This window comes from Mya arenaria, chromosome 8 (genome assembly GCF_026914265.1).
Source record: "Mya arenaria isolate MELC-2E11 chromosome 8, ASM2691426v1".
Taxonomy (NCBI): Eukaryota; Metazoa; Mollusca; class Bivalvia; order Myida; family Myidae; genus Mya; species Mya arenaria.
Window position 1 is genome coordinate 70,071,904 of NC_069129.1, and position 27,025 is coordinate 70,098,928.

The 27,025-nt window shown below is 37.1% G+C and overlaps 1 protein-coding gene across 1 annotated transcript in view; it reads left to right on the forward strand.

The window, feature by feature from the left end:
- The window catches only part of LOC128244522 (mitochondrial import receptor subunit TOM70-like), a 42,934-nt gene extending 16,181 nt beyond the window's left edge, over positions 1 to 26,753 (forward strand). The window contains exons 9-18 of the mRNA XM_052962522.1: positions 827 to 936; positions 1,512 to 1,626; positions 2,331 to 2,421; positions 4,683 to 4,893; positions 5,753 to 5,887; positions 6,441 to 6,546; positions 13,083 to 13,201; positions 15,224 to 15,321; positions 15,941 to 16,063; positions 26,588 to 26,753. Of these exons, the coding sequence (XP_052818482.1) occupies positions 827 to 936; positions 1,512 to 1,626; positions 2,331 to 2,421; positions 4,683 to 4,893; positions 5,753 to 5,887; positions 6,441 to 6,546; positions 13,083 to 13,201; positions 15,224 to 15,321; positions 15,941 to 16,063; positions 26,588 to 26,753 (1,274 nt within the window). The remainder of the gene's footprint in view (positions 1 to 826; positions 937 to 1,511; positions 1,627 to 2,330; positions 2,422 to 4,682; positions 4,894 to 5,752; positions 5,888 to 6,440; positions 6,547 to 13,082; positions 13,202 to 15,223; positions 15,322 to 15,940; positions 16,064 to 26,587) is intronic.
- Positions 26,754 to 27,025: the final 272 nt, after the last annotated feature.

The window sequence follows — 27,025 nt, forward strand, 5'->3', positions numbered from 1 at the left end:
AATGTGTACACATCATGATACATGTAGTTACAGCGTTTTAGATATTTCTTTCTAACGTCGGAAACACATGGACATGAACGAATTAAATGACATTCATCTTCGAGATCATTTATATTGCAAGTAAAACATTATCGTTCCCCTCCACGTGTTCTGTTTCTAGCATATCCACCAGTCTGAATCTTCTGTGGTGAGCCGATTCTGCTTAAAAATATCTAATAGTCTACCTTTAAAATCATACAAAAACAATTCACAATCCATATTTGCTACATTGTCAAATATATAAGCGAAACCATGATCGTCTAACAAATTCGTAACCCACCTTTTAAATTGTATCTACAACGATAGGCTGGTCAAGTTCTGGGAACGTCTCATTTGATTTATTAAAATCGTTATGTTCAGGAAAAACTTCCGATTTTTCGTTTGAACAATTAAACTCTTTATTCCCGAGATTTTCAAAATATTCTAAAAACGAATCTAACTCTATTTCATTTGAAAAGAGACTTATTCTTATTTTTGAAATATTTCAAAAAATAGTTGGTTTAGTTTTCTGAAAGTTCTCTATTTAAGACATTTTACGCCTATAAAATGCAGTTTCCTTCTACCCTTTAATGTTCTTTAAATGCATATTTTTCGTTCGTACAAATCTAACCTTGTAACATTTGTTTTATCACAATAATACAAGTTCAAAGCATTTAAGTTAACATTACGAGCATTAAACACTTATTATAACACTATGTGGGTTGACACACTTTAATTTCGTACGATGGCCCCTGCATCTTATTCTCGTATCAATCAATAATGTATATCTTGTACTCGCTTCTTACAGATGTGACAACTGTGTGTTTACTGGAAGAATTCAAGAACCAGGCCACGGTACAAATGGCTGACAAAGTGCTCAAAGCTCTCGGCAAAGAAAACGCAAAAGAAGAGCTAAAGGTTTGAATGTGAACTGAGAATCAGATGTACACTTTAAGCTTTAAAGTTTTGAAACGGTATATTGAAAGTCTTTGAGTTGTTGTTGGCGTCTTCGTCATCAGCGGTATGCAAAAGCTTCAACCTTGGCTGTTTAAGTTATTTAACTGTAACTTGACTTAACATTCATGAGACGAGCGTCTGTGTTCACCATGTGGTACTCTTACTTGAGATGTTTGTCCGTTTATATATATTAAATATGTGTTGGAGCACAGAACACAACAATGCATGTTAAAGTTAATTGATGTAACAGTTTATCGCTCATTTCCTAAACATCTTATGAAAATACATTTTTTCCTGCTACATGTGATGTGAAAATGGAATACTTTATAAGAATAAAATGAAGTTCAATCACAAAGTTTAAAGCAATTATTCAGAACAAAAAAACAAAAACGTTTTCATCAGGGGTTCTTATTTCAGAATTACCCCTGAAATACAGAGAGAACATTTGTTATATCAGAGTAAGATCCTTTTTTAAATAATATTTTCGTAAGTTATGATCACAAAATAATAAAAAAAAACTAGTTTTTGTATTTCAGAAAAAGAAGAAGAGGATGCCATCGAAGCATTTCTTGAAGTCATACTTCAGCTCATTCACTCAGGACCCAGTACAGCAGTTTGAGGAGCCGGAGGAGAAAGTCCTCAACATCCCAGGTACTTGATGTATAAGGAACAGTGTTAGCGTATAATGTTCCCTTGTCCGCCTGTCAATCAAAATCTTGTTATAAAACTACAATAATGAGAGGGATGAAACTTTGCAGGAATTTTAAGCAGCATGTGAAATTGTTCTACTGGCGCTTTTTTCCTGGCTGGACTTTTATGTGCACCTCTGGACAAAACAAGTCGCTGGTGCATCCCTCGCATTTATTAAATAAAATTAGAATTTACTATTGGTCAAATCAAACTTTGGTATAATTCGAGGTGGAGTCCCCCACTCTTTGAGCTTTTAAAAGTATGTATTGTTATGGAAAACGGTTATTGTGGCGAGTTTGCAAAGATCTACAAACAAAATGATGCAGAGAAAATATTTGAAATATAACAAATATATATTTGAATTGCTGATACTAACGTAAAAAGGGTATCCTTTTGGGAAAAGTGATTTCACTAGCTGCTAGATTCTGGACTTGTCATTCTCTAGATAAAGGGAACTTCAGAATTTCAATTTATAGTTACAGTCAAAACAGTTTTAAGCCGTAAATAAATAAAAAAAATAACAGCACTGGCCTTTTGCTTATCACTTAACAAGGAAGTACTTATTACATACGAAACAATCATCAATTTCCATTTACATTTATCACTATTATTTGATAGGGATTGTAAGAAAAAGTGCTTAGATGGATTTGTCTCTGATTTGGCAGTGGATGATGAATCCATTGAAGAAAATGCTGGTCAGTCAGGAGCTGGTGACAATCCCGCAGTTAATGGGCTGTCAACATCAGCAGAGAAGAGGTAACATCTTTCTGTTTGTGTGTCTGCCTGGATGTTTGTACAAAATTATTTCTTTGGAGAATGAAACGCCTGGTCACTTGTCATAATTTTCTTGGCAAAAGTGAAAGTTATCATTGGGTTGTACAAACATGTACCATTATTATTGACTACTAGCACGGCTGCCAATCACGTGATGTGATAAATTAGAAACGGATTATACAGTCGATGAGCGCCGGTAAGTTTTCATGTTTTTCATCTTTAATCAGTATATTGTGTCAAATTTTAACGGCCCGGTTTTAGGGCTCATTTTCCTCGACATATTTGTGTATTTTTATTACAGTTTTCCCCGTAGTTTTCTTCATTACCTTGCAGAGTTTTCAATCGAGAGCTTGTACCTCTGATTTATATGGTAAAATTGGCGAACCGATGTGTTATGTCACTCCTAGGGCAGTTCAGTTGATGGCATTTCGAGTAGAATGTCGACACGATATTCAAAAAGCGTACAGAAACGTTTTCTTTCCAGAAAGGTCTAAAAATGAAGAACAGGATAATCATTAAAAATAAGTGGGTTAAGTAGACCTCCTGTTTCATAAACATTAATAAACCTGAGTATATGAGACACCCCTTTTTTCCTTTTTCTGGTGAAAAAGTATTGCATATTCAACGCTTTATTACAGTTAACAGAAGCTTTGCGCGTATGTTGGAAGAAATTTCTTTCCGGGGTATATCAGAGTTGAGTGTCCATCGTAGACGACATCGGATCAATGCGATAACGTCTCGATTACTAGATCTAATGTTAAAATGCTTTGACCTTATGACTGTGTTATTTATAAACAATGTAGTTGTTTTTTAATCATAAGTGATTTTCACTGTTATATGTTACGTTGACTCGTTGATCCTGAGATTCCTCTAATTGCTCTGTGATAAAAATATTAAAATAAAAACAAAACATTAGAAATATTGAATTGAAGGCGGTTACAAGTTTAACAGTTAATAAGAAATATACTATTAAACGATTATTACCAGTGGAAGAAAATGCCACGAGTTACTTTATGTTCACGTTATTATAGTGTTTTAAAGATTTTAGTTCATGGCGATTTAGGTCAACACTGAAAGTCAACAAATAATGTTAGGATTAGCACGAAACTTATTTCAGGAAACGGAATAATAAAAAGGTTCTCGACGTTTTCAAGTTATTATGTGCTGTTGTTGGAGTCAAGTCCCATTATTTTACAGGGCAACATCTTTGAATAATTTCTTCTCGCACTTTCCAATCTCATTCCTAATGTTCATTTCATAACGGAATGTCTTTTGCTCCCTGTCTTCTTGAACCAATTTCAGGTTTCGGGTTGACTTTGACCCTTTCTTTCCGCTGTAAGCATGTCCGCAAACAAGGTTTCTTCCTAGAATACTCTGTAACAGAAAATGACACTGTAAAACATTTGTAAACTTTTATTCAGCTACTTATAATCGACATGTTTTGTATCTAATCAGGCAAACTAGCATTGGCTCTGAAAGTACTTAAAGATGATGTAGATGACGTAAATGTAAAATACTAATGTTTTTTTTTTCTATACTGTTAATGGATATCAATTCACATGATGTAAAAGAAATCATTGAAGGCCCTTTGATATTCAAACATTTTACTTATTTATCATTTAAAAATAGTATTGGTTCGCATAATCATTTTCAGTTATTTATTTATTCTTTTTAACAAGTAACTTTGTACAAAAACATAAAGGTAAACCTTCAGAATCCACTTATTTTCGTTTGCATTCTTTATTATTTTTTAAATAATTAACTTTATCTGTTTGTTTGTTTTAACTTTCTGAGAAAAACGTTTCTGTTCAATTTTAGAATATGGTGTCGATATTTAACTTTAATTGATATTATCTGAACTGCCCTAGATTTTAAACAACTTATCCTCGCTCGTTGACTTTGCAGTCTTTTTTCTACTTTATTACAACAAAAAACGTGATTGGCGGCCGTGACTAGTATCCCTTTGGAAGGTTGAATGCTAACTAGCGTCATGCTGATCTATCCTACACCTATATGGGTTTTTTAAATTAAGAAACCTGCCATTTTTCTCTTGTTCGAATCAAACTCACATCATTTCAAACCATAAGTATCTATACATGTGATATTCTATTTTATACTTCTGTCAACAAACTTAAAACTAATGAAACAAATGTGTTAAGAAATACATTCCTTAACTTCTCTGGCACGTGTTTACTTAATGCCGGTATATGGGCTATGTTCATAACATTGGTTTTAACTTACAGTGTATTCAGTAAGGCATTGGCCAGTTTGAAAGCGGGTGATTATGAGCAGATTATTCCACTTTGTACTGAAGAGCTGCGCCTCACTCCCCACTCCCCTTACCAACAGCTGGCCCTGCTGCTCCGGGGAACCATGTTTAACCTCACCGCACAGACCTCTGAGGCAATCGCAGACTTTGATAAGCTCCTGGAAGTTGATAATTTAGATAAAAAGGCAAGTATTACTCCAACTTAATGAATCCATAGATATATTCTGGCTCACTTTATGCCATTCTTAATTGTATTTGATTTCAGTGTGTGTGAGAAACATTAATTAATCCAAATTATTTAATGTTTATTATATTTTAATAGCACTAACTTTGTCTTATGAGATTACAACAGATATTGTTTTGGCAGACTGCTTGACTACTTACTTTTTATTTATTTCAATTTCAAATCAAAACTAATTTAGTTAATCGTTTGAATTAAAATTACAGAAACTGACAAGAATACTAATTATCCAAAATAACAGTTACTGTTACGTCTTTCTTGGCGGGAGTCTGCCAACCTAGACAAGGCCTAAATCTAGGATTATCGGGCTTTTCGACTCCCTTTAGTGTTGAACACTGAGATGTCTATTTTCAGAAGTCTGATATGATTTTTATTCATTTTTTCCATATAGCACAGCACAATTTATCATAGACTGATATGTATTCATAATTGCACCTTTTGAGTACACCTCTGGACTGCATAATTGCATAAAAATGCATAACGAATAATGAAAAGGATGCATTTTGAACCTTTGTGTATCAAAGTGCATTGGATGTTGCCAATTGGTATTGGCGACTATTGTAATGTGGTCTGCTAAAATGTCTATTCATATATTAATTAAGTTTTTTTAAGAATGAAGCCTTACCATTCAATGCAGCATTTAGTTTCCTTTTCATCACTTTTTTCTATAAGTTTAATGGTGGTGGGGTGACTGCTTTGCTTTCTTGATAAAAACAGACCCCTGACAGTTATAAATAATTTGCATGTATGTTTTATACAGATATGCGTGTCAATGAGGTACAATACAGATATTCGTTTTTCAGGTTAAAGTAAATGCATTAATAAAGCGTGGCGGACTGTATATCAACCAGGGCCGGCGTACAGATGGCTTAGATGACTTTGCCCAAGCAATTAGGATAGACTCTAGTAACTCAGATATATATCATCATAGAGGATATGTAAGTTTTTAATAACTGCAATGATTAATTTTAGAATATGATAACATTGTATAACACAAACTCTAGATTATAAATACATCCACACTGCATTCTTTTAAACCTCTACTACTAACAACTAACATTTAAACACTTCTTCTACTAATATCCAACAAAACTCGAGATTTTCACAAGATATGACTATCTTATTCATTATCAATATATGTGACGTCCCTGTGAAAATGATTCCTATGAAAACATCCATTATTATCATCAAACTAATTTAAACAAGCAGATAATAAAATAAAACTGTTAACAAGGGTAAAATTTAAAATGGTTTACAATGCACTTCCATTAATTTCTCGTTAAATGTGATTCATGTCTTCAGCAAAACAGGTGCCAAAATTGATGTTTCTGGTAAAAGGAAAAGAATATGCTTTCTGTACTTTAAATGAATAAAGAACTTAAGAGTTAAAAATGTAAACTTCGACTGAAATGAAAATTTACTGCCACAGAAACCTTAAATAAAAAAAGTATGTTTTAACTATTCAGATTCGTGCCTTTCCATTCTTTTCAGCAAAATATACAAATTGATAGACTAGAAGATGCTATACGAGACTTTGGAAACAGCATCTCTAAAAACCCAGACTTCCCTAATTCATATATACAAAAATCCTACGCAGGTAATCTGTCATTTACTAGTAAGATTTAAACATGTAGGGATCTCTTTTCTTGTCTGTTTTTCGAGGAAGAAAGCTGTGTTATTGTTATAGCCTTGGTGCCGTTGATGCTGTTTCAAGGATGCGAGTTGTCTATTGGTATAGGTGTCCGCCACTCACCCTAGATGTTTAGGTTCAATCACCACCAGGTGTACCTTCTCCTAGCCACTGGACACCGGTACTGGCTTCTGCCCAGGAAATGGACTCAACCGCGATTCTATAAACTGTACATTTATGTCACTAGCTAGAAAAAATAGTATAAACTAAAGTCTTTAAACATAGCCTTTGCTGAAAAAGTATTGAAGACATTCCCATGGAACTTAGCACATATGTTTTTGTGTGTAGCAAGGCCCGTAACTGTGGCTTTGATAAATGTTCAGCTTTGCCATTTTCTTACTTTGGGTACAGAGATGAGCTGGAGGATATATTGGAGTTGTGCTTGTTATGTTTCCTTTCGTCGTGTTGAGTAACTGAATATTCTGTCAGATGTAACTCTGAAACTATTGCATCCTCACATACTCATAGGTTTGTAAGTCTGCATGTATTAATTTTACTATGACTTACAAAGATATGGCCCTTGACTTAGAACAAAATGGCCTACAAATATTGCTGAGCAGGTAGAAACAACAGTATAGCACTTACAAACTTGAAATTTATATGTATGTTGGTAAGTCTGGGCTGTTGTGCATCCAGCTGGTGCAATTGCCTTTTCTTTCATATTTTTACGGTCTAAGAAATATGCCCTTGATTAGAAAAAGAAATTTATTAGAATGCTCTGAACTATCTTTATTATTATGTTTTTCTTTATTATGTCACCTAAGAGTTCTTTTATACTTCAATTGTTTTGTACATGTATTACAGTCAAATAAACTGTTTATTTTAAGAAAATTTAAAAGCGTTTTATACAAGTATCCTAAATGACCAACCATATAATCTTCATTGCACAAGGAAAATAAACTGTCAGTTGTTAAGTTCTAAGGGTCGTTAAAATATATTATGAAACATCTTACATGAATCTCAAGATGTTTCAGATCCTTTGTTTTAACTTCGTTTTTGCAATTGTGTAGTTTATCGAATTGGTTGTTTGGCATTATTAAATGTGTCTTTTGAACAGTTACACTATCCTTGTGAGTAACAGTCGTCACAAAAGTCTCCCGTTGTCCGTTTGTACTTTTGCGGAGCGCAATTCAAAGTCTTTACCCTGTTTTACATCCATCATTTTGCCAAATCGCCAATATCATCTCGGGGTGTAGTATTTTAAAAGCACGATCTCTCCTATTTGAGGTTCGTAAAACGCCTGAATGCGTTTTGCTTTTAATGCTGTGTGTTTTCTCTCACGGAGATTGAGCAAGTATTCTATTCGCAAAATGTCCAAAAATGTATCCTACAGTTTATGTCCTCGTTTCCAAATGACAATTAATCTGTCGCACAAACTTTCATATTGCTTTTACTCAGGATCATTGTGGTCGGCATCAATAGTATAAGTCACTGTTCTTGGATTTACTAAAATGAAATGAGATGGTGTCAACGTTAACGTTGAATTTAAGTCATTTCCAACGTAAACGAATGACCTGGAGTTCGAAATTGTCTCAGCCTCTTGCAACTGTATATCTGTCAACTGACAGCCTTTCAAATCTTTCATTTACCAATTCCTATGAAATATTCGTAAAACTCCCTCCTATCAATTGAATTTGTTCGGGTTAAATACCCATACTGTACCCTGATTTGCGACATAGGCTTGTACATCTTCACAATGCACTATGTACAACCATAGCTGATCGAACAACATACAAACTGATTTGAATTGAGTAGCATTGTCGCTTTACAGTTCCGCTGGATTCCCACATTTTAACATAAAAAGTTTAAAACAATTAAAAACTCTTCGGTAGATAAGTCGTTCGAGTTACAAAGTAGGTGAAAAGACAAATCCATACATTTGTGTGTTCCTGAACTAGTTTTCAAATACATGGAACTAAAGTAATCGATGCCAGTTCATCCAAATGGCCACGATTCTGACACTCGAAATTTCGGAAATATGGCCATAAGGGATAGCTTATATGGGCCACCATCATACCTGTGGCACACAAAACTCATTTTTAATGTGATTAAACTGTGGAACCCAGTATGTTTGGCGCAGTCTCGACAATGCTTGTGATGGTCAAGTATACAGCAACTCTTTGTAATACCGCCCAATAAGGAGATGTGTAAGGGTGTCATTTTTGGACTAGGGTATAGGTCGACGGGCACCTTCTGTTAACGATGCATTTTCAGTACGTCCTATACACCATAATACTCCATCATTATCCACACGTACTCAAAGCTGTTTGCACAAATTCCTAGATTTTTGTCACTCTACACGAGATATGTTTCCTGATTGACATTCAAGTTTGTGTAAGGTCTTTATGAATACAACTACGGTGACTCGAAAAAGGCGCCCTACTGACGAAAACCGTTCATTTTCAGTTTTGATGAGCACACTAACGGTTCACATGCCACATATATGTTATTCTCCTTATTCGTATCACAATTTCTGATCATCTGGATATAAATGTGTCGGGCTCTTGATCTAGTTGGCCCTCAAATGAAGGCCAACTTTGCGTTAGCTTTGAAGCCAACAAAGGCCAAAAAGGTCAGTTTGCGGCCGTCATACCACGTGTAGCGATAACGGCTGATTTTGTTAGGTTGGAACGAAAGCAAATGTTACATTTTCATTCTTAACATCTTCCTTTATGTACAAATGTATGTGTGACTTGACGCCTAAATAGAAGTTTCAAAAATTCAACACACCGTATTTCAATCAACACGTCCATGAGATTCAAATGAGGGATTTACATTTTTAAAGGTGCTAATCTAGCTGTAAACTAGCTGCTTTCGATTGTCCACTCGATGTTTCATGAAGTTAAATCACTGCAGAGAATGTGTGTTCAAAGGCTTCATAAGACAGGGAATCGTGTATACCTTTGAACAGACATCGTGTCAATAAACAGATCGCATGAATGTGTAGTACACTCTGAAATTTTTCAACTACACTTTTCTACACTTCATGTCGATCGTCTGTTATTATCTCGCCCCATTCAACATTCTTATACCATATTGAACGAGTACTTTTTCCGCAGAGAGACACGGACGAAAATAGGCCCAAAGGATCGAACAGAGATGCAACTACCTTCAACACGTTACATTTAGTAATACTTGTGTCTTTATGGACAGGTTGAGCTTGTTTTTTCATTATGTACATTCCACGTAGGTCCAAGTTCGTTCTCAACCTTAGTGTCAATACGATCCTTTCCGTGGAAAGTCTTAGACACGATCTCGTTGTTCGAAATCCATTCTCTGAGATTGATTGAAACGTCGGTGACCATGGTTTTCGCTTGAAGCTTGTAGATTGTCAAAGTTACTGACATATAACTTTTGCCGTTTGCCCATAAAATGTTTTTATATGTCCGTCACGATAGCGACCTTGTGTACTCTCACGCGGATCAACATGTCACATAGATCATGTAAAAGTACAGAACCAAGATATAAACACTCATTTAAACTTTGCTACATTAAGTTCAGGCTTCGTTTTATTCTGAGGCACGGATCACTATCCTAACATTTAGGGTTGTTTTGTGTGGGTTTATCACAGCGTTGAATGGGATATAGTAAACTTAACCGTCATTTTCTTTCATTTTTACTTTTTCAATCACACTTTCGAACAACTGATCTTCAATAACTTTGTTTTACTTTTCAAGAAAATCTTTTTTTGACTTTATACGTATCATGGAAGAACGCATTCGACCCAATGCCAATTCACGGTTCGCAGGTAGATCAGAGTTGTCATTTTTTCCATTGCCATTGCATATAATAACGGCGGTCTTTAAACATCAATGTCTTTTTTAACCGATCGATCGCCATTTGATCGTCCTTAAAGATGTCTGTGTCTTGAATCCCAATTAACAAAATATTCCAGACATTATCTACAGTTGATTTGCACGTGATTTCTGTGTCAATATTTTGGCTTGTGTTTGTTGTTATTGCCAAACTTCCTGGCGTCATAATACGCATGTTCACATGACTCATCATATTAGTAAAACTCACTTGTTCACCCAGAAAGTAACCATCCTAGTTTTGATGAAAGGAGAAACAATCCAGGTTGGAGCTCAATTGTTTTACCAAGAACTATCTATATCTAGGTAAAAGTCATTCCCAATCAAGATGTCAATCGATGATTTTTTTTTTTGTTGGCTAGGTTTCCACTTTGCAACATTTGGGTAGCAAAATGTTCATAGGTTTAGGACGCCACTGATTACTGGCACTTTATGGTACTACTATGTTAGCTTTTATTGCCGTGAAAGTCTCATCTTTGAGTGATAATTTCAATTTGGTATTTTTAGTCTTCACAGTTTGTTGGCCTAGATATTACAAGATTGAGAACATCTTCAACATATACCTTCAGACCTAGATCATTGAACATCTTTTCGGTGATGTAGATGTACTGAGAACCGGAATCAAGCAGTACTCGCGCTTCTGCACTTTTTGCTTTGTCTGGAATTTTAATTTTACATAGTGGAGTCTGCATACAAACTATTTCATTTTTGGATTACAGTGCGCCTTCTTCTTTGTCTGCACACATATACACATTATTTTCATCCTCACACTCATTTACGTATTGTGTGATAGTTGATTTTGCCATGATATTTTCAGACACAAACTCCGATGGTAGGAGTTATGTTTTCCACAGTAGACACACACTCTTTCACTCTTCACGTTTATGCCCTTCTTTCAAACACAGAAACAACTATTTATCAGTTTTCCTTTTCGTTCACTGATTGTTTTGACATATTGACACTCGTCACTCAAATGATATTTTTTGCAGTAACGGCACATATATATTTGCAGTTTTCTTAAGGTTTCTGTGTTTGTTTTGGTTTTGCGATACGGGTGTGAACTGCGCCTGTGCTGCATGGTTAGATCATCTTTTATATCCACTTCTAGCGCTTGTACCTTGTATTTTGACTTCTCTTTTGTAACCCTCATTGGTTTTCTCCGATACACAATTCTTTAAATACGTTCCATAGCTACCACATACTCATATAGCATGTTTTTCAGCTTGGTGATTGACCACGTAGAACGTCCTCCGGTATTTTAACCGAATACATTGGAAGAAAGTGTTTGTTAAAAGTGTCAATCAGGTTACGGAGACTGCTGACCTTTGATGTTGCTGATTGAAGACTTATCATCTTGTCATGGTGAACCTTTATCAAATCCTGGATATTGCCAAAACGTTCTCGTAAATTTCCAACAGCAACGTCATAATTATTATTTGAGGGGCTTAAACCTGAAAAATCCTCTCTTGCCACTCCATACAGTTCTCGTTTTTTTAAGAAGCTGTGAGAGACGAGTATTGGTTTACACAGTTGATTCGAACAAATCCCAGATTTTGGGCCACTTTGTTTTATCCTTATTGGATAACAATTACTCAAGATTGGGCAACTTTCCTATTTTCTATCATTTCATTTCATTTCTTTCAGATCTTTTTTTCGCCTGAAATGAAAGAAGTTATCTTTGCATTTGTATCATTTCATTATTTAATGCATGTTCTGTCGATTCTTTTACCCGTAACTCCAATCGTTTTTTGTGGCGTCGCAGGTTGACGCAACACTACATGGCGTCATCACAAATCCTTACATCTTCTTCTAAAACTTTCTCTGGAAGATGACTTTCACTTTCACTTAATAATGAACACAGCTTTTCACTTGCAGTTGCAATTTTTCGTTGAATGTGGATAATTTTTCCAAACACATCTCAAACTTTCATGATTGTAAATGACAGTGAAGGATGTCCGATAATATGGATATTTCTTTTTCCACAATGTTTTTAAACCGTGTTCGCGTGTCTTTAATATATGCATTTTTGTTATATTTGACGCATTGCTGAATTTAAACTTAATTTAAGCTTCTTTTTTCAAACAAAACGGTTCAGCGCAATCCATATTAACACGCATAAAACTTGGTATGTATGTCGGTCCGCGTAAGTTGTTTCGCCTCTACCAGTTCGGTCTTATTTTACATGTTCTTACAATTGTAATGGGCATTGACATAGTAGCTTTGTTTGAAAAACTACTGTGTTGCATGAAGTTATTGTATTTACGTTTACAAACCTTCATTTTTATGCTAGTCAGTATGAGCTGTGGTGCACCTGTTTTTTCTGTCACTCTGCCTTATGACAATAGTTTGTAAAAAACTTGTTAAATCCTACACAATGAAAATAACGAATATTCTAGTTTATCAATTTCAAAACAGAACATTGAAGCAATCCACGCAGAAATTCTGAGACTATTCATCATGATTGTAATAGCTATCATAACGATGCATTTTCAATCACCAATAACATGTATATTTCTGAGCATCTCTGTTGTCGTTGTAGAATGAATTTCTTCTTTCTGATAAAAAGGACAGTACATGTTATTATAAATGATGATACTTCAAATGTAATGCACAATGCCTATTTGTTAACAGAACACCGTCGAGCAGCTGCTGAGAAGAGTACAACCAAACTAGAGATGGCGATCAAATCCTTTAAGCAAACTTTGAAGATGTTTCCTGATAACCCTGATGGGCATGCTCTTTATGCTTATGTAAGAAATGTGACATATGCGTTTTATCGAGCTCGAGCAATCAAAGAATAAGGAGGCGTTACTACTCGCTCCGGTATTGGCGTCGGCGTCCGGTTTAAGTTATAGGGCAAGTTGGGATTTTCACTTATAACTCCAATTACATTCATTCAATTTACACAGTATTTCACACAGTTGCTTAGGACAATAACTACATAACTCCATATTATCCTTAACACAAATCATTGCCACTGATTGACTTATTGACTTTTCACTAATAACTTACATAACCTTCATTGAACTGACTAAATACTTAATACACAATTATTGACGTCCATCTTACAATAAGGTTGCATTAAACCATTTCATCATATATACAAATGTTGTCCCTGACTTAGGAACTTCGGTTAAAGTTTAGGGCACATTGTGTCCGGTAAAAGTTTAAGTGCAAATTGGGATTTTCACTAATCACTTCTTTACCCTTTATTCAAAGGACTTTATTCAGTTAAATGTTTTTTTATATCATTTGACAATTTTTATAGTATATATTAGAATGCCATTGTTTGGGTGGCCCGGCATGAGCGCTCCCCTCTGGGTTCTGAAAACTTGTCACATTTCCTCAGGGGATTAAGGGGTCCTCGATAGACCTCCTAAAGGGTGAAGGGCAGTGCCCTTGTTGGGCATTTGCTCCCCCCTTCCTGAAGCTCCTTGGGGTTATCATTTTAAGAGCCCTAGATTGCTTTTAAACATACCTATACATGTTGTTTTAAGACAGACAGTGAGAAGGAATATCATTTAAATTTTATTATACGAAAAACACATTTAATTTGCACTTTGTCATGCAATAACATAACGATAAGTTTCATTACATAAGAAGCACATGTTATAAGCACTTGGTCATTCAAAAACATATCATTTTTTATTTAAATATAAGGGTAATTATATGAATACAAAACAATATTCAAACTATCTGTCCTATTTCTGCATAAAAAAGTGTCATAAGATAAACAACACAATTATGAGATAAACTTTACATCATTGGAAACTTAGACAATTATACATTGCCAAACAGGCTACTATCATACTTCTATCCTAATAAAATATCCTTCTACTCTGTTATTTTAAGCTGCATGGTCGCGGCTAACGTCATTTAAAAAATTCTTTAAAAAATCGTTATCGCTATAAATTCGCCAAATTTGAATAACTTTTTTACCTCTTTTATCGCAAATGGCGACAATGGCAAACGCCACTTGACGCATTACACTTATACTCAAATATGGTATTGAATTAGTTAAGTTAGGTTTGACATATGATGACCGAACTTTAGTTTGTGTTGACTTATTGCAACCAAACTTGGTATATAGAAAGAGTTTATAGACATTTCATGGGCTTGTGTTTTGGGCTCCATTAGCCATGGTCAAGATCAAGGTGCTAAAATAGAAATGGCTAGTCCTAAATAACATAAGTTAGGGTTTACACATTGTGACCAAACTTGGTATATAGAAACAAGTTTTGGAGACCTTTCATGTCATTGCGTTTGAGGTCCCTATGGTCAAGGTCGCTGTTATTAAAACAGTACTGAATAACTCTAGTTAGGGTTGACATATTGCAACCAATTTTGATATATAGGAAGGGTTTATGGTGACGTTTCATGGGATTGCATTAGGGGTCAAGGTCAAGGTCACTGTTACTAAAATAGATATCTGTTTGGAACTGAATAACTTATGATTGACAAATTGTGACCAAACTTTACTATTTCAAACCAGGTTTTTCATAAAGTGAAACCGGGGGTATTAGAATGACGAACGTTGTTGCTCGGTCGGGACGAGGGGAGGGGTTGTCACACTCACCCCTGGTATCGAATAATAAAAAAAGGCACGCGAGCAAATCTATTTGTCTGCTTATTAGTCATTTACTTGCATGCCCTACGTGATATACACTATCTACATAAAGGACCAGGCGAGTGTAATTTGTTTCCATCAATTTCCCCTGTGTAATATCTTAACTATCCTATTTTCAATAGTTTAATCCAGTTATCTGTTACAGGCATTATGTGAGCTGGGGCGGTTTGAAGATGCAGACAATGTGTTGGAGACTGCTATCAAACTAGAACCAGACAATGCCAACACCCTTGTACAAAAAGCGTAAGTAAAGCCCCTGGATGTGGGAACCATGTACTTCTTAACAGTAACAAACTTATTTCAAAATTGATGAATGAAAAATAGTTCATTAAAGGAACACTGTGAACAACAAGGCTACATTCTGTCCGGCTACGAAAACTTTAAAATGGAACCTTGCCAGGCTACTGTTTACACAAATATTAGTAGTCCTGAAAGGCCCAGCAAGCCACATGCATACTGTTTTAATATTCAATTAAAGTATGTACATAAAAAGACAAACACACTTAGCAGCTCAAGACATCATGACGCAAATAACACATGATGAGTAAGTATCGATATAAATAAGACCACTTTGTAACAGTGTACATTGCAAGCATAAACCATCTTAAATAGTGAAAAACCTAAAGAGATTACAAGGTACACGGTATCTGCAAGCATGTGGTGTTTATCAGTCATTTAATGAGAAATACAAGTATGTATAGTTATTTATAGTCATGCTCCTCTGATCAAAAGTTGCTGGAACTTCAGTGGAAACAAAACATTAAAGAGCTGGTTGCGTTGATCGAGCAAGTAATTGATGTGGATTACATGTTCGAGTTTGCCTAATTGTTTATTATCATATCCCAATGCATTTTATTCACAGGTTACTGAAGCTTCACTGGAAACAGACCATTGACGAATCGGTTGCTCTTATCAAGCAGGCCATTGATCTCGATTACAAATGTGAATACGCTTATGAGATGCTCGGAACTATCGAGGTGCAGAGGTACGTAATGACATACACATGTTATGTATCTCATGGTCCACAATGGCTTTTATTGTCAAGTTATGACTTGGGCCTAACGAATACATGTTAACCATCTCAAGTTCCACAATGGCTTGTAGTGTACGTCAAGTAATGGCTTGGGCCTAACTAAAACATGTTAACCATCTCAAGGTCCACAATGGCTTGTAGTGTACGTCAAGTAACGGCTTGGGCCTAACTAATACATGTTAACCATCTCAAGGTCCACAATGGCTTTTTTTTAAATTTACATTTTACTGGCCGTTCCAAGGCGGTACCTAACAATTCTTGATAAACATACCAATTATATATATATATATATATATATATATATATATATATATATATATATATATATATATATATATATATATATATATATATATATATATATAGTATTTATGCACTGTGCTGTTTGTAGAGTTGTGTGCTGTTCTATGTTTCTTGTTTGTGAATTTGTGTTCTATGTCTTTGGCGTTTGCCCATTGCCACTAAACCGGGTTTATGTTTAAACTTTTTGCTACTGAGCATGTTTCTGTAGCTTTTTGCATATATATTGGGCCTTACTATTACAATCATGTTAACCATCTCAAGGTCCACAATGGCTTGTAGTGTACGTCAAGTAATGACTTGGGCGTAACTAATACAAGTTAACGATCTCATGGTCCTCAATGGCTTGTAGTGTACGTCAAGTAATGACTTGGGCGTAACTAATACATGTTAACCATCTCATGGTCCTCAATGGCTTGTAGTGTACGTCAAGTAAAGACTTGGGCGTAACTAATATATGTTAACCATCTCATGGTCGTCAATGGCTTGTAGTGTACGTCAAGTAATGACTTGGGCGTAACTAATACATGTTAACCATCTCATGGTCCACAATGGCTTGTAGTGTACGTCAAGTAATGACTTGGGCGTAACTAATACATGTTAACCATCTCATGGTCCTCAATGGCTTGTAGTGTACGTCAAGTCATGGCTTGGGCCTAACTATTACAATCATGTTAACTATATCAATGTCCACAATGGCTTGTAGTGTACGTCAAGTAATGACTTGGGCGTAACGAATACAAGTTAACCATCTCATGGTCCTCAATGGCTTGTAGTGTACGTCAAGTAATGACTTGGGCGTAACTAATACATGTTAACTATCTCAAGGTCGATAATGGCTTGTAGTGTACGTCAAGTAATGACTTTGGCCTAACCAATGCATGTTAACCATCTCATGGTCCTCAATGGCTTGAAGTATACGTCAAGTAATGGCTTGGGCGTAACTAATACATGTTAACCATCTCATGGTCCTCAATGGCTTGTAGTGTATGTCAAGTAATGGCTTGGGCCTAACTAATACATGTTAACCATCTCAAGGTCCACAATTGCTTCCAGTGTACGTCAAGTAATGGCTTGGGCGTTATTAATACATGTTAACCATCTCAAGGTCCATAATGGCTTAAAGTGTACGTCAAGTAACGGCTTGGGCCTAACCAATGCATGTTAACCATCTCATAGTCCTCAATGGCTTGAAGTGTACGTCAAGTAATGGCTTGGGCCTAACTAATACATGTTAACCATCACATGGTCCTCAATGGCTTGTATTGTATGTCAAGTAATGGCTTGGGCCTAACTAATACATGTTAACCATCTCAAGGTCCACAATGGCTTGTAGTGTACGTCAAGTTATGGCTTGGGCGTTACTAATACATGTTAACCATCTCAAGGTCCACAATGACTTGTTGTTGATGTCAAGTAATGACTTGGGCCTAACTAATAAAATCACGTTAACCATCTCAAGGTCCACAATGGCTTGTTGTGAACGTCAAGTAATGGCTTGGGCCTAACTAATACATGTTAACCATCTCAATGTCCACAATGGCTTGTAGTGTACGTCAAGTAATGGCTTGGGCGTAACTAATACATGTTAACCATCTCAAGGTCCACAATGGCTTGTAGTGTATGTCAAGTAATGTCTTGGGCGTAACTAATACATGTTAACCATCTCAAGGTCCACAATGGCTTGTAGTGTACGTCAAGTAATGACTTGGGCGTAACTAATACAAGTTAACCATCTCAAGGTCCACAATGGCTTGTAGTGTACGTCAAGTAATGTCTTGGGCGTAACTAATACATGTTAACCATCTCAAGGTCAACAATGGCTTGTAGTGTACGTCAAGTTATGGCTTGGGCGTAACTAATACATGTTAACCATCTCAAGGTCCACAATGGCTTGTTGTGTACGTCAAGTTATGTCTTGGGCGTAACTAATACATGTTAACCATCTCAAGGTCCACAATGGCTTGTTGTGAACGTCAAGTTATGGCTTGGGCGTAACTAATACATGTTAACCATCTCAATGTCCACAATGGCTTGTAGTGTACGTCAAGTTATGTCTTGGGCGTAACTAATACATGTTAACCATCTCAAGGTCCACAATGGCTTGTTGTGTACGTCAAGTTATGGCTTGGGCCTAACTATTACATGTTAACCATCTCAAGGTCAATAATGGCTTGTAGTGTACGTCAAGTAATGACTTGGGCCTAACAAATACATGTTAACCATCTCAATGTCCACAATGGCTTGTAGTGTACGTCAAGTTATGTCTTGGGCGTAACTAATACATGTTAACCATCTCAAGGTCCACAATGGCTTGTTGTGTACGTCAAGTTATGTCTTGGGCGTAACTAATACATGTTAACCATCTCAAGGTCAATAATGGCTTGTAGTGTACGTCAAGTAATGACTTGGGCGTAACTAATACATGTTAACCATCTCAAGGTCCACAATGGCTTGTTGTGAACGTCAAGTTATGGCTTGGGCCTAACTATTACATGTTAACCATCTCAAGGTCAATAATGGCTTGTAGTGTACGTCAAGTAATGACTTGGGCGTAACTAATACATGTTAACCATCTCAAGGTCCACAATGGCTTGTTGTGTACGTCAAGTAATGACTTGGGCGTAACTAATACATGTTAACCATCTCAAGGTCAATAATGGCTTGTAGTGCACGTCAAGTTATGGCTTGGGCCTAACTAATACATGTTAACCATCTCAATGTCCACAATGGCTTGTAGTGTACGTCAAGTAATGGCTTGGGCGTAACTAATACATGTTAACCATCTCAAGGTCCACAATGGCTTGTTGTGTACGTCAAGTTATGTCTTGGGCGTAACTAATACATGTTAACCATCTCAAGGTCAATAATGGCTTGTAGTGTACGTCAAGTAATGACTTGGGCGTAACTAATACATGTTAACCATCTCAAGGTCCACAATGGCTTGTAGTGTACGTCAAGTTATGGCTTGGGCCTAACTAATACATGTTAACCATCTCAAGGTCCACAATGGCTTGTAGTGTACGTCAAGTTATGGCTTGGGCCTAACTAATATATGTTAACCATCTCAAGGTCCACAATGGCTTGTTGTGTACGTCAAGTAATGACTTGGGCGTAACTAATACATGTTAACCATCTCAAGGTCAATAATGGCTTGTAGTGTACGTCAAGTAATGACTTGGGCGTAACTAATACATGTTAACCATCTCAAGGTCCACAATGGCTTGTAGTGTACGTCAAGTTATGGCTTGGGCGTAACTAATATATGTTAACCATCTCAAGGTCCACAATGGCTTGTTGTGTACGTCAAGTAATGACTTGGGCCTAACTAATACATGTTAACCATCTCAATGTCCACAATGGCTTGTAGTGTACGTCAAGTAATGGCTTGGGCGTAACTAATATATGTTAACCATCTCAAGGTCCACAATGGCTTGTTGTGTACGTCAAGTAATGACTTGGGCGTAACTAATACATGTTAACCATCTCAAGGTCAATAATGGCTTGTAGTGTACGTCAAGTTATGGCTTGGGCCTAACTAATACATGTTAACCATCTCAAGGTCCACAATGGCTTGTAGTGTACGTCAAGTAATGACTTGGGCGTAACTAATACATGTTAACCATCTCAAGGTCAATAATGGCTTGTAGTGTACGTCAAGTAATGACTTGGGCGTAACTAATACATGTTAACCATCTCAAGGTCCACAATGGCTTGTAGTGTACGTCAAGTTATGGCTTGGGCCTAACTAATACATGTTAACCATCTCAAGGTCCACAATGGCTTGTAGTGTACGTCAAGTTATGGCTTGGGCGTAACTAATACATGTTAACCATCTCAAGGTCAATAATGGCTTGTAGTGTACGTCAAGTAATGACTTGGGCGTAACTAATACATGTTAACCATCTCAAGGTCCACAATGGCTTGTAGTGTACGTCAAAATATGGCTTGGGCCTAACTATTACATGTTAACCATCTCAAGGTCCACAATGGCTTGTAGTGTACGTCAAGTTATGGCTTGGGCCTAACTAATACATGTCAACCATCTCAAGGTCAATAATGGCTTGTAGTGTACGTCAAGTTATGTCTTGGGCGTAACTAATACATGTTAACCATCTCAAGGTCCACAATGGCTTGTTGTGTACGTCAAGTTATGGCTTGGGCGTAACTAATACATGTTAACCATCTCAAGGTCAATAATGGCTTGTAGTGTACGTCAAGTAATGACTTGGGCGTAACTAATACATGTTAACCATCTCAAGGTCCACAATGGCTTGTAGTGTACGTCAAGTAATGTCTTGGGCGTAACTAATACATGTTAACCATCTCAAGGTCCACAATGGCTTGTAGTGTACGTCAAGTAATGGCTTGGGCGTAACTAATACATGTTAACCATCTCAAGGTCCACAATGGCTTGTAGTGTACGTCAAGTTATGTCTTGGTCGTAACTAATACATGTTAACCATCTCAAGGTCAATAATGGCTTGTAGTGTACGTCAAGTAATGTCTTGGGCGTAACTAATACATGTTAACCATCTCAAGGTCAATAATGGCTTGTAGTGTACGTCAAGTAATGACTTGGGCGTAACTAATACATGTTAACCATCTCAATGTCCACAATGGCTTGTTGTGTACGTCAAGTTATGGCTTGGGCCTAACTAATACATGTTAACCATCTCAAGGTCAATAATGGCTTGTAGTGTACGTCAAGTAATGACTTGGGCGTAACTAATACATGTTAACCATCTCAATGTCCACAATGGCTTGTTGTGAACGTCAAGTTGTGGCTTGGGCGTAACTAATACATGTTAACCATCTCAAGGTCCACAATGGCTTGTAGTGTACGTCAAGTTATGGCTTGGGCGTAACTAATACATGTTAACCATCTCAAGGTCAATAATGGCTTGTAGTGTACGTCAAGTAATGTCTTGGGCGTAACTAATACATGTTAACCATCTCAAGGTCCACAATGGCTTGTAGTGTACGTCAAGTAATGTCTTGGGCGTAACTAATACATGTTAACCATCTCAATGTCCACAATGGCTTGTTGTGTACGTCAAGTAATGGCTTGGGCCTAACTAATACATGTTAACCATCTCAAGGTCCACAATGGCTTGTAGTGTACGTCAAGTAATGGCTTGGGCGTAACTAATACATGTTAACCATCTCAAGGTCAATAATGGCTTGTAGTGTATGTCAAGTAATGACTTGGGCGTAACTAATACATGTTAACCATCTCAAGGTCCACAATGGCTTGTAGTGTACGTCAAGTTATGGCTTGGGCGTAACTAATACATGTTAACCATCTCAAGGTCCACAATGGCTTGTTGTGTACGTCAAGTTATGGCTTGGGCGTAACTAATACATGTTAACCATCTCAAGGTCAATAATGGCTTGTAGTGTACGTCAAGTTATGTCTTGGGCGTAACTAATACATGTTAACCATCTCAAGGTCCACAATGGCTTGTAGTGTACGTCAAGTAATGACTTGGGCGTAACTAATACATGTTAACCATCTCAAGGTCCACAATGGCTTGTAGTGTACGTCAAGTTATGGCTTGGGCGTAACTAATACATGTTAACCATCTCAAGGTCCACAATGGCTTGTTGTGTACGTCAAGTTATGGCTTGGGCGTAACTAATACATGTTAACCATCTCAAGGTCAATAATGGCTTGTAGTGTACGTCAAGTAATGACTTGGGCGTAACTAATACATGTTAACCATCTCAAGGTCCACAATGGCTTGTAGTGTACGTCAAGTAATGACTTGGGCGTAACTAATACATGTTAACCATCTCAAGGTCCACAATGGCTTGTAGTGTACGTCAAGTAATGGCTTGGGCGTAACTAATACATGTTAACCATCTCAAGGTCCACAATGGCTTGTAGTGTACGTCAAGTAATGGCTTGGGCCTAACTAATACATGTTAACCATCTCAAGGTCCACAATGGCTTGTAGTGTACGTCAAGTAATGACTTGGGCGTAACTAATACATGTTAACCATCTCAAGGTCCACAATGGCTTGTAGTGTACGTCAAGTTATGGCTTGGGCCTAACTATTACATGTTAACCATCTCAAGGTCAATAATGGCTTGTAGTGTACGTCAAGTTATGTCTTGGGCGTAACTAATACATGTTAACCATCTCAAGGTCCACAATGGCTTGTTGTGTACGTCAAGTTATGGCTTGGGCGTAACTAATACATGTTAACCATCTCAAGGTCAATAATGGCTTGTAGTGTACGTCAAGTAATGACTTGGGCGTAACTAATACATGTTAACCATCTCAAGGTCCACAATGGCTTGTAGTGTACGTCAAGTTATGTCTTGGGCGTAACTAATACATGTTAACCATCTCAAGGTCCACAATGGCTTGTTGTGTACGTCAAGTTATGGCTTGGGCGTAACTAATACATGTTAACCATCTCAAGGTCCACAATGGCTTGTTGTGTACGTCAAGTAATGTCTTGGGCGTAACTAATACATGTTAACCATCTCAAGGTCCACAATGGCTTGTAGTGTACGTCAAGTAATGACTTGGGCGTAACTAATACATGTTAACCATCTCAAGGTCCACAATGGCTTGTAGTGTACGTCAAGTTATGTCTTGGGCGTAACTAATACATGTTAACCATCTCAAGGTCCACAATGGCTTGTTGTGTACGTCAAGTTATGGCTTGGGCGTAACTAATACATTTTAACCATCTCAAGGTCCACAATGGCTTGTTGTGTACGTCAAGTAATGTCTTGGGCGTAACTAATACATGTTAACCATCTCAAGGTCCACAATGGCTTGTAGTGTACGTCAAGTTATGGCTTGGGCGTAACTAATACATGTTAACCATCTCAAGGTCCACAATGGCTTGTTGTGTACGTCAAGTTATGGCTTGGGCGTAACTAATACATGTTAACCATCTCAAGGTCCACAATGGCTTGTAGTGTACGTCAAGTTATGTCTTGGGCGTAACTAATACATGTTAACCATCTCAAGGTCCACAATGGCTTGTTGTGTACGTCAAGTTATGGCTTGGGCCAAACTAATATATGTTAACCATCTCAAGGTCCACAATGGCTTGTTGTGTACGTCAAGTTATGTCTTGGGCGTAACTAATACATGTTAACCATCTCAAGGTCAATAATGGCTTGTAGTGTACGTCAAGTAATGGCTTGGGCGTAACTAATACATGTTAACCATCTCAAGGTCCACAATGGCTTGTAGTGTACGTCAAGTTATGTCTTGGGCGTAACTAATACATGTTAACCATCTCAAGGTCCACAATGGCTTGTTGTGTACGTCAAGTTATGGCTTGGGCCAAACTAATATATGTTAACCATCTCAAGGTCCACAATGGCTTGTTGTGTACGTCAAGTTATGTCTTGGGCGTAACTAATACATGTTAACCATCTCAAGGTCAATAATGGCTTGTAGTGTACGTCAAGTAATGGCTTGGGCGTAACTAATACATGTTAACCATCTCAAGGTCCACAATGGCTTGTTGTGTACGTCAAGTTATGGCTTGGGCCTAACTAATACATGTTAACCATCTCAAGGTCCACAATGGCTTGTTGTGTACGTCAAGTAATGGCTTGGGCGTAACTAATACATGTTAACCATCTCAAGGTCCACAATGGCTTGTTGTGTACGTCAAGTAATGGCTTGGGCGTAACTAATACATGTTAACCATCTCAAGGTCCACAATGGCTTGTTGTGTACGTCAAGTTATGGCTTGGGCCTAACTAATACATGTCAACCATCTCAAGGTCCACAATGGCTTGTTGTGTACGTCAAGTTATGTCTTGGGCGTAACTAATACATGTTAACCATCTCAAGGTCCACAATGGCTTGTTGTGTACGTCAAGTTATGTCTTGGGCGTAACTAATACATGTTAACCATCTCAAGGTCCACAATGGCTTGTTGTGTACGTCAAGTTATGTCTTGGGCGTAACTAATACATGTTAACCATCTCAAGGTCCACAATGGCTTGTTGTGTACGTCAAGTTATGGCTTGGGCGTAACTAATACATGTTAACCATCTCAAGGTCCACAATGGCTTGTTGTGTACGTCAAGTTATGTCTTGGGCGTAACTAATACATGTTAACCATCTCAAGGTCCACAATGGCTTGTTGTGTACGTCAAGTAATGACTTGGGCGTAACTAATACATGTTAACCATCTCAATGTCCACAATGGCTTGTAGTGTACGTCAAGTAATGACTTGGGCCTAACTAATACATGTCAACCATCTCAATGTCCACAATGGCTTGTAGTGTATGTCAAGTATTGACTTGGGCCTAACTAATACATGTCAACCATCTCAATGTCCACAATGGCTTGTAGTGTATGTCAAGTATTGACTTGGGCCTAACTAATACATGTCAACCATCTCAATGTCCACAATGGCTTGTAGTGTATGTCAAGTATTGACTTGGGCCTAACTAATACATGTTAACCATCTCAAGGTACACAATGGCTTGTAGTGTTAGTCATATTATGAGTTTGGCATTAAAAGGGATATAAGTACACGCTAGCCTGTGGGTCAGAGATGTTTAAGAAACTTTAATAATGACAATCACCTTTTTTTCTGATTTCTCAAATCTCATAATTAGTATACAATTAAGGATTTGCATAGTTTAGCTACAAGTTTCAAACTGTTAATATCTTCAATAAAAAAGAAATAAGTTTAGTAGTTTTGGTTATAGGAAAAATATGGTGTGATTGATATCAAATGACACTGACAGCTGCCAGTGTATTGTCATTTATTTTAGGTGCATGACAAGGGTTTGGTCTTAGATAACGTTTGAACGTCGGTTTGGTTTCAACAAATTTTGTTTAAACAGTAGTTGGTCCAAAAGTTATATCTAAACATTTAAGACCAGACAATGAGACAAACTCCTATGCATAAAGAAGATGTCTGTTTGAATCCCATAAATATTAACAATATTAACTTACCAACGTTCATTCAAATTAATAACATTCAGCCAACTTACCAACATCACCCAACTTACCAACATCCTACCAGCCTACCAACATCCCGCAAACTTACCAACATCAAGCAAACTTACCAACATCCCTAAACTTACCAACATCTTACCAGCTTACCAACATTCAGCCAACATCCCAACATTCCCAACTTACCAACATCCCCAACTTACCAACATCCCGCAAACTCACCAACATCCACCCAACTTACCAACATCCACCCAACTTACCAACATCCACCCAAATTTCCAACATTCTGCCAACTTACCAACATCCTGCCAACTTACCAACATCCAACCAAATTACCAACATCCTTTCAACTTACCAACATCCCCAATTTACCAACATGCCGCAAACTGACCAACATCCACCCAACTTACCAACATCCCGCAAACTTACCAACATCCAACCAACTTACCAACATCCCTCAAACTTAACAAAATCCACCAAGTTACCAACATCCCGGTAGGTTATGATGTTAAACAGTAAACCAGGATGATTCTTATTATTTTGTGAATTGATGTTTGTCCATGAACGTAGTAAATCACATTATTTCCAATGGCTGACATACAGGTGGATGCAATGATGTTTTTATAAATAAAGTTATACATAGCAGTGGCTGAGCAATCACATACCTATACCCAGTGTTTTTATGATGACCCATTATTCTTATTAGAACATGCATATTTTTGATGTAATCTGTACACAACATTATGCATGGGAATCTTAATGTTTTGCTTTGATCCAATGCTGGTTTGGGAATTCGTGAGCCCGAAAGTGACATTCAAGCAGGTTTCAAAATGAATCACTGCATTGTAATCCACTTGGGCAACGTGGTCAAATGCAGTGAAGTTGTTTAAAATACTAAGGGGGTAAATCACAATGTCTGGTGTTTTTTTAAAAAAAAAATCATTCAAAAAGATTAACGGCAAGTTGTATGATTTTTAATATCATATATGCCATGGAAAATGGAGTCAAGCTGTTCAAAAAGGCTACCAGCCTTGATTCATGATGTTACAAGAATTTGTTTTAGACTTTTAGAGTTTGAACATACTGTAAAAAAATATTTTCATGGGAATGACATTGTGTGTCAGTGCAGTAAATTGTTGTAGAATACGGTTTATCTTATCTGTGTTGTTATTATTATTTTGTCTTTAAGCATACGGTAATTAATCTAATGTTTCCTTCTCATAGGGGTGACAGGGTGAATGCCGTCAAGTTTTTCAAGAAGGCGATTGACCTGTGTTGTACGGAGTTGCGTATGTCCCACCTCTTCTTCCTTCTACATGCATCCAAAGCCCAGCTGAAAGCCTCTGAGATGCTGGAAATTCCTCTGCCCAAAGGCTTCTCCCCAATGTAGCGTAATTTAGAAAAGACATGACCTTCACAACACACCAAGGGAACCACATCTCTCCTACGTAACCTAATGTTAAAAGCAGTGAAGATTCATGGAATGCAAAGGGGGAGAGTCTTCTCTTATGTGGTGTCATCTTTAAGATTATTGACGTAATTGTTGTATTAATTGGTTCACGAATGTTGATTCATCATGTGGTATAGCCTTAGTCTAAATATAAGAGGGGTTTGATAGAGTTGATTGGTTCACGAATGTTGATGCATCACGTGGTATAGTCT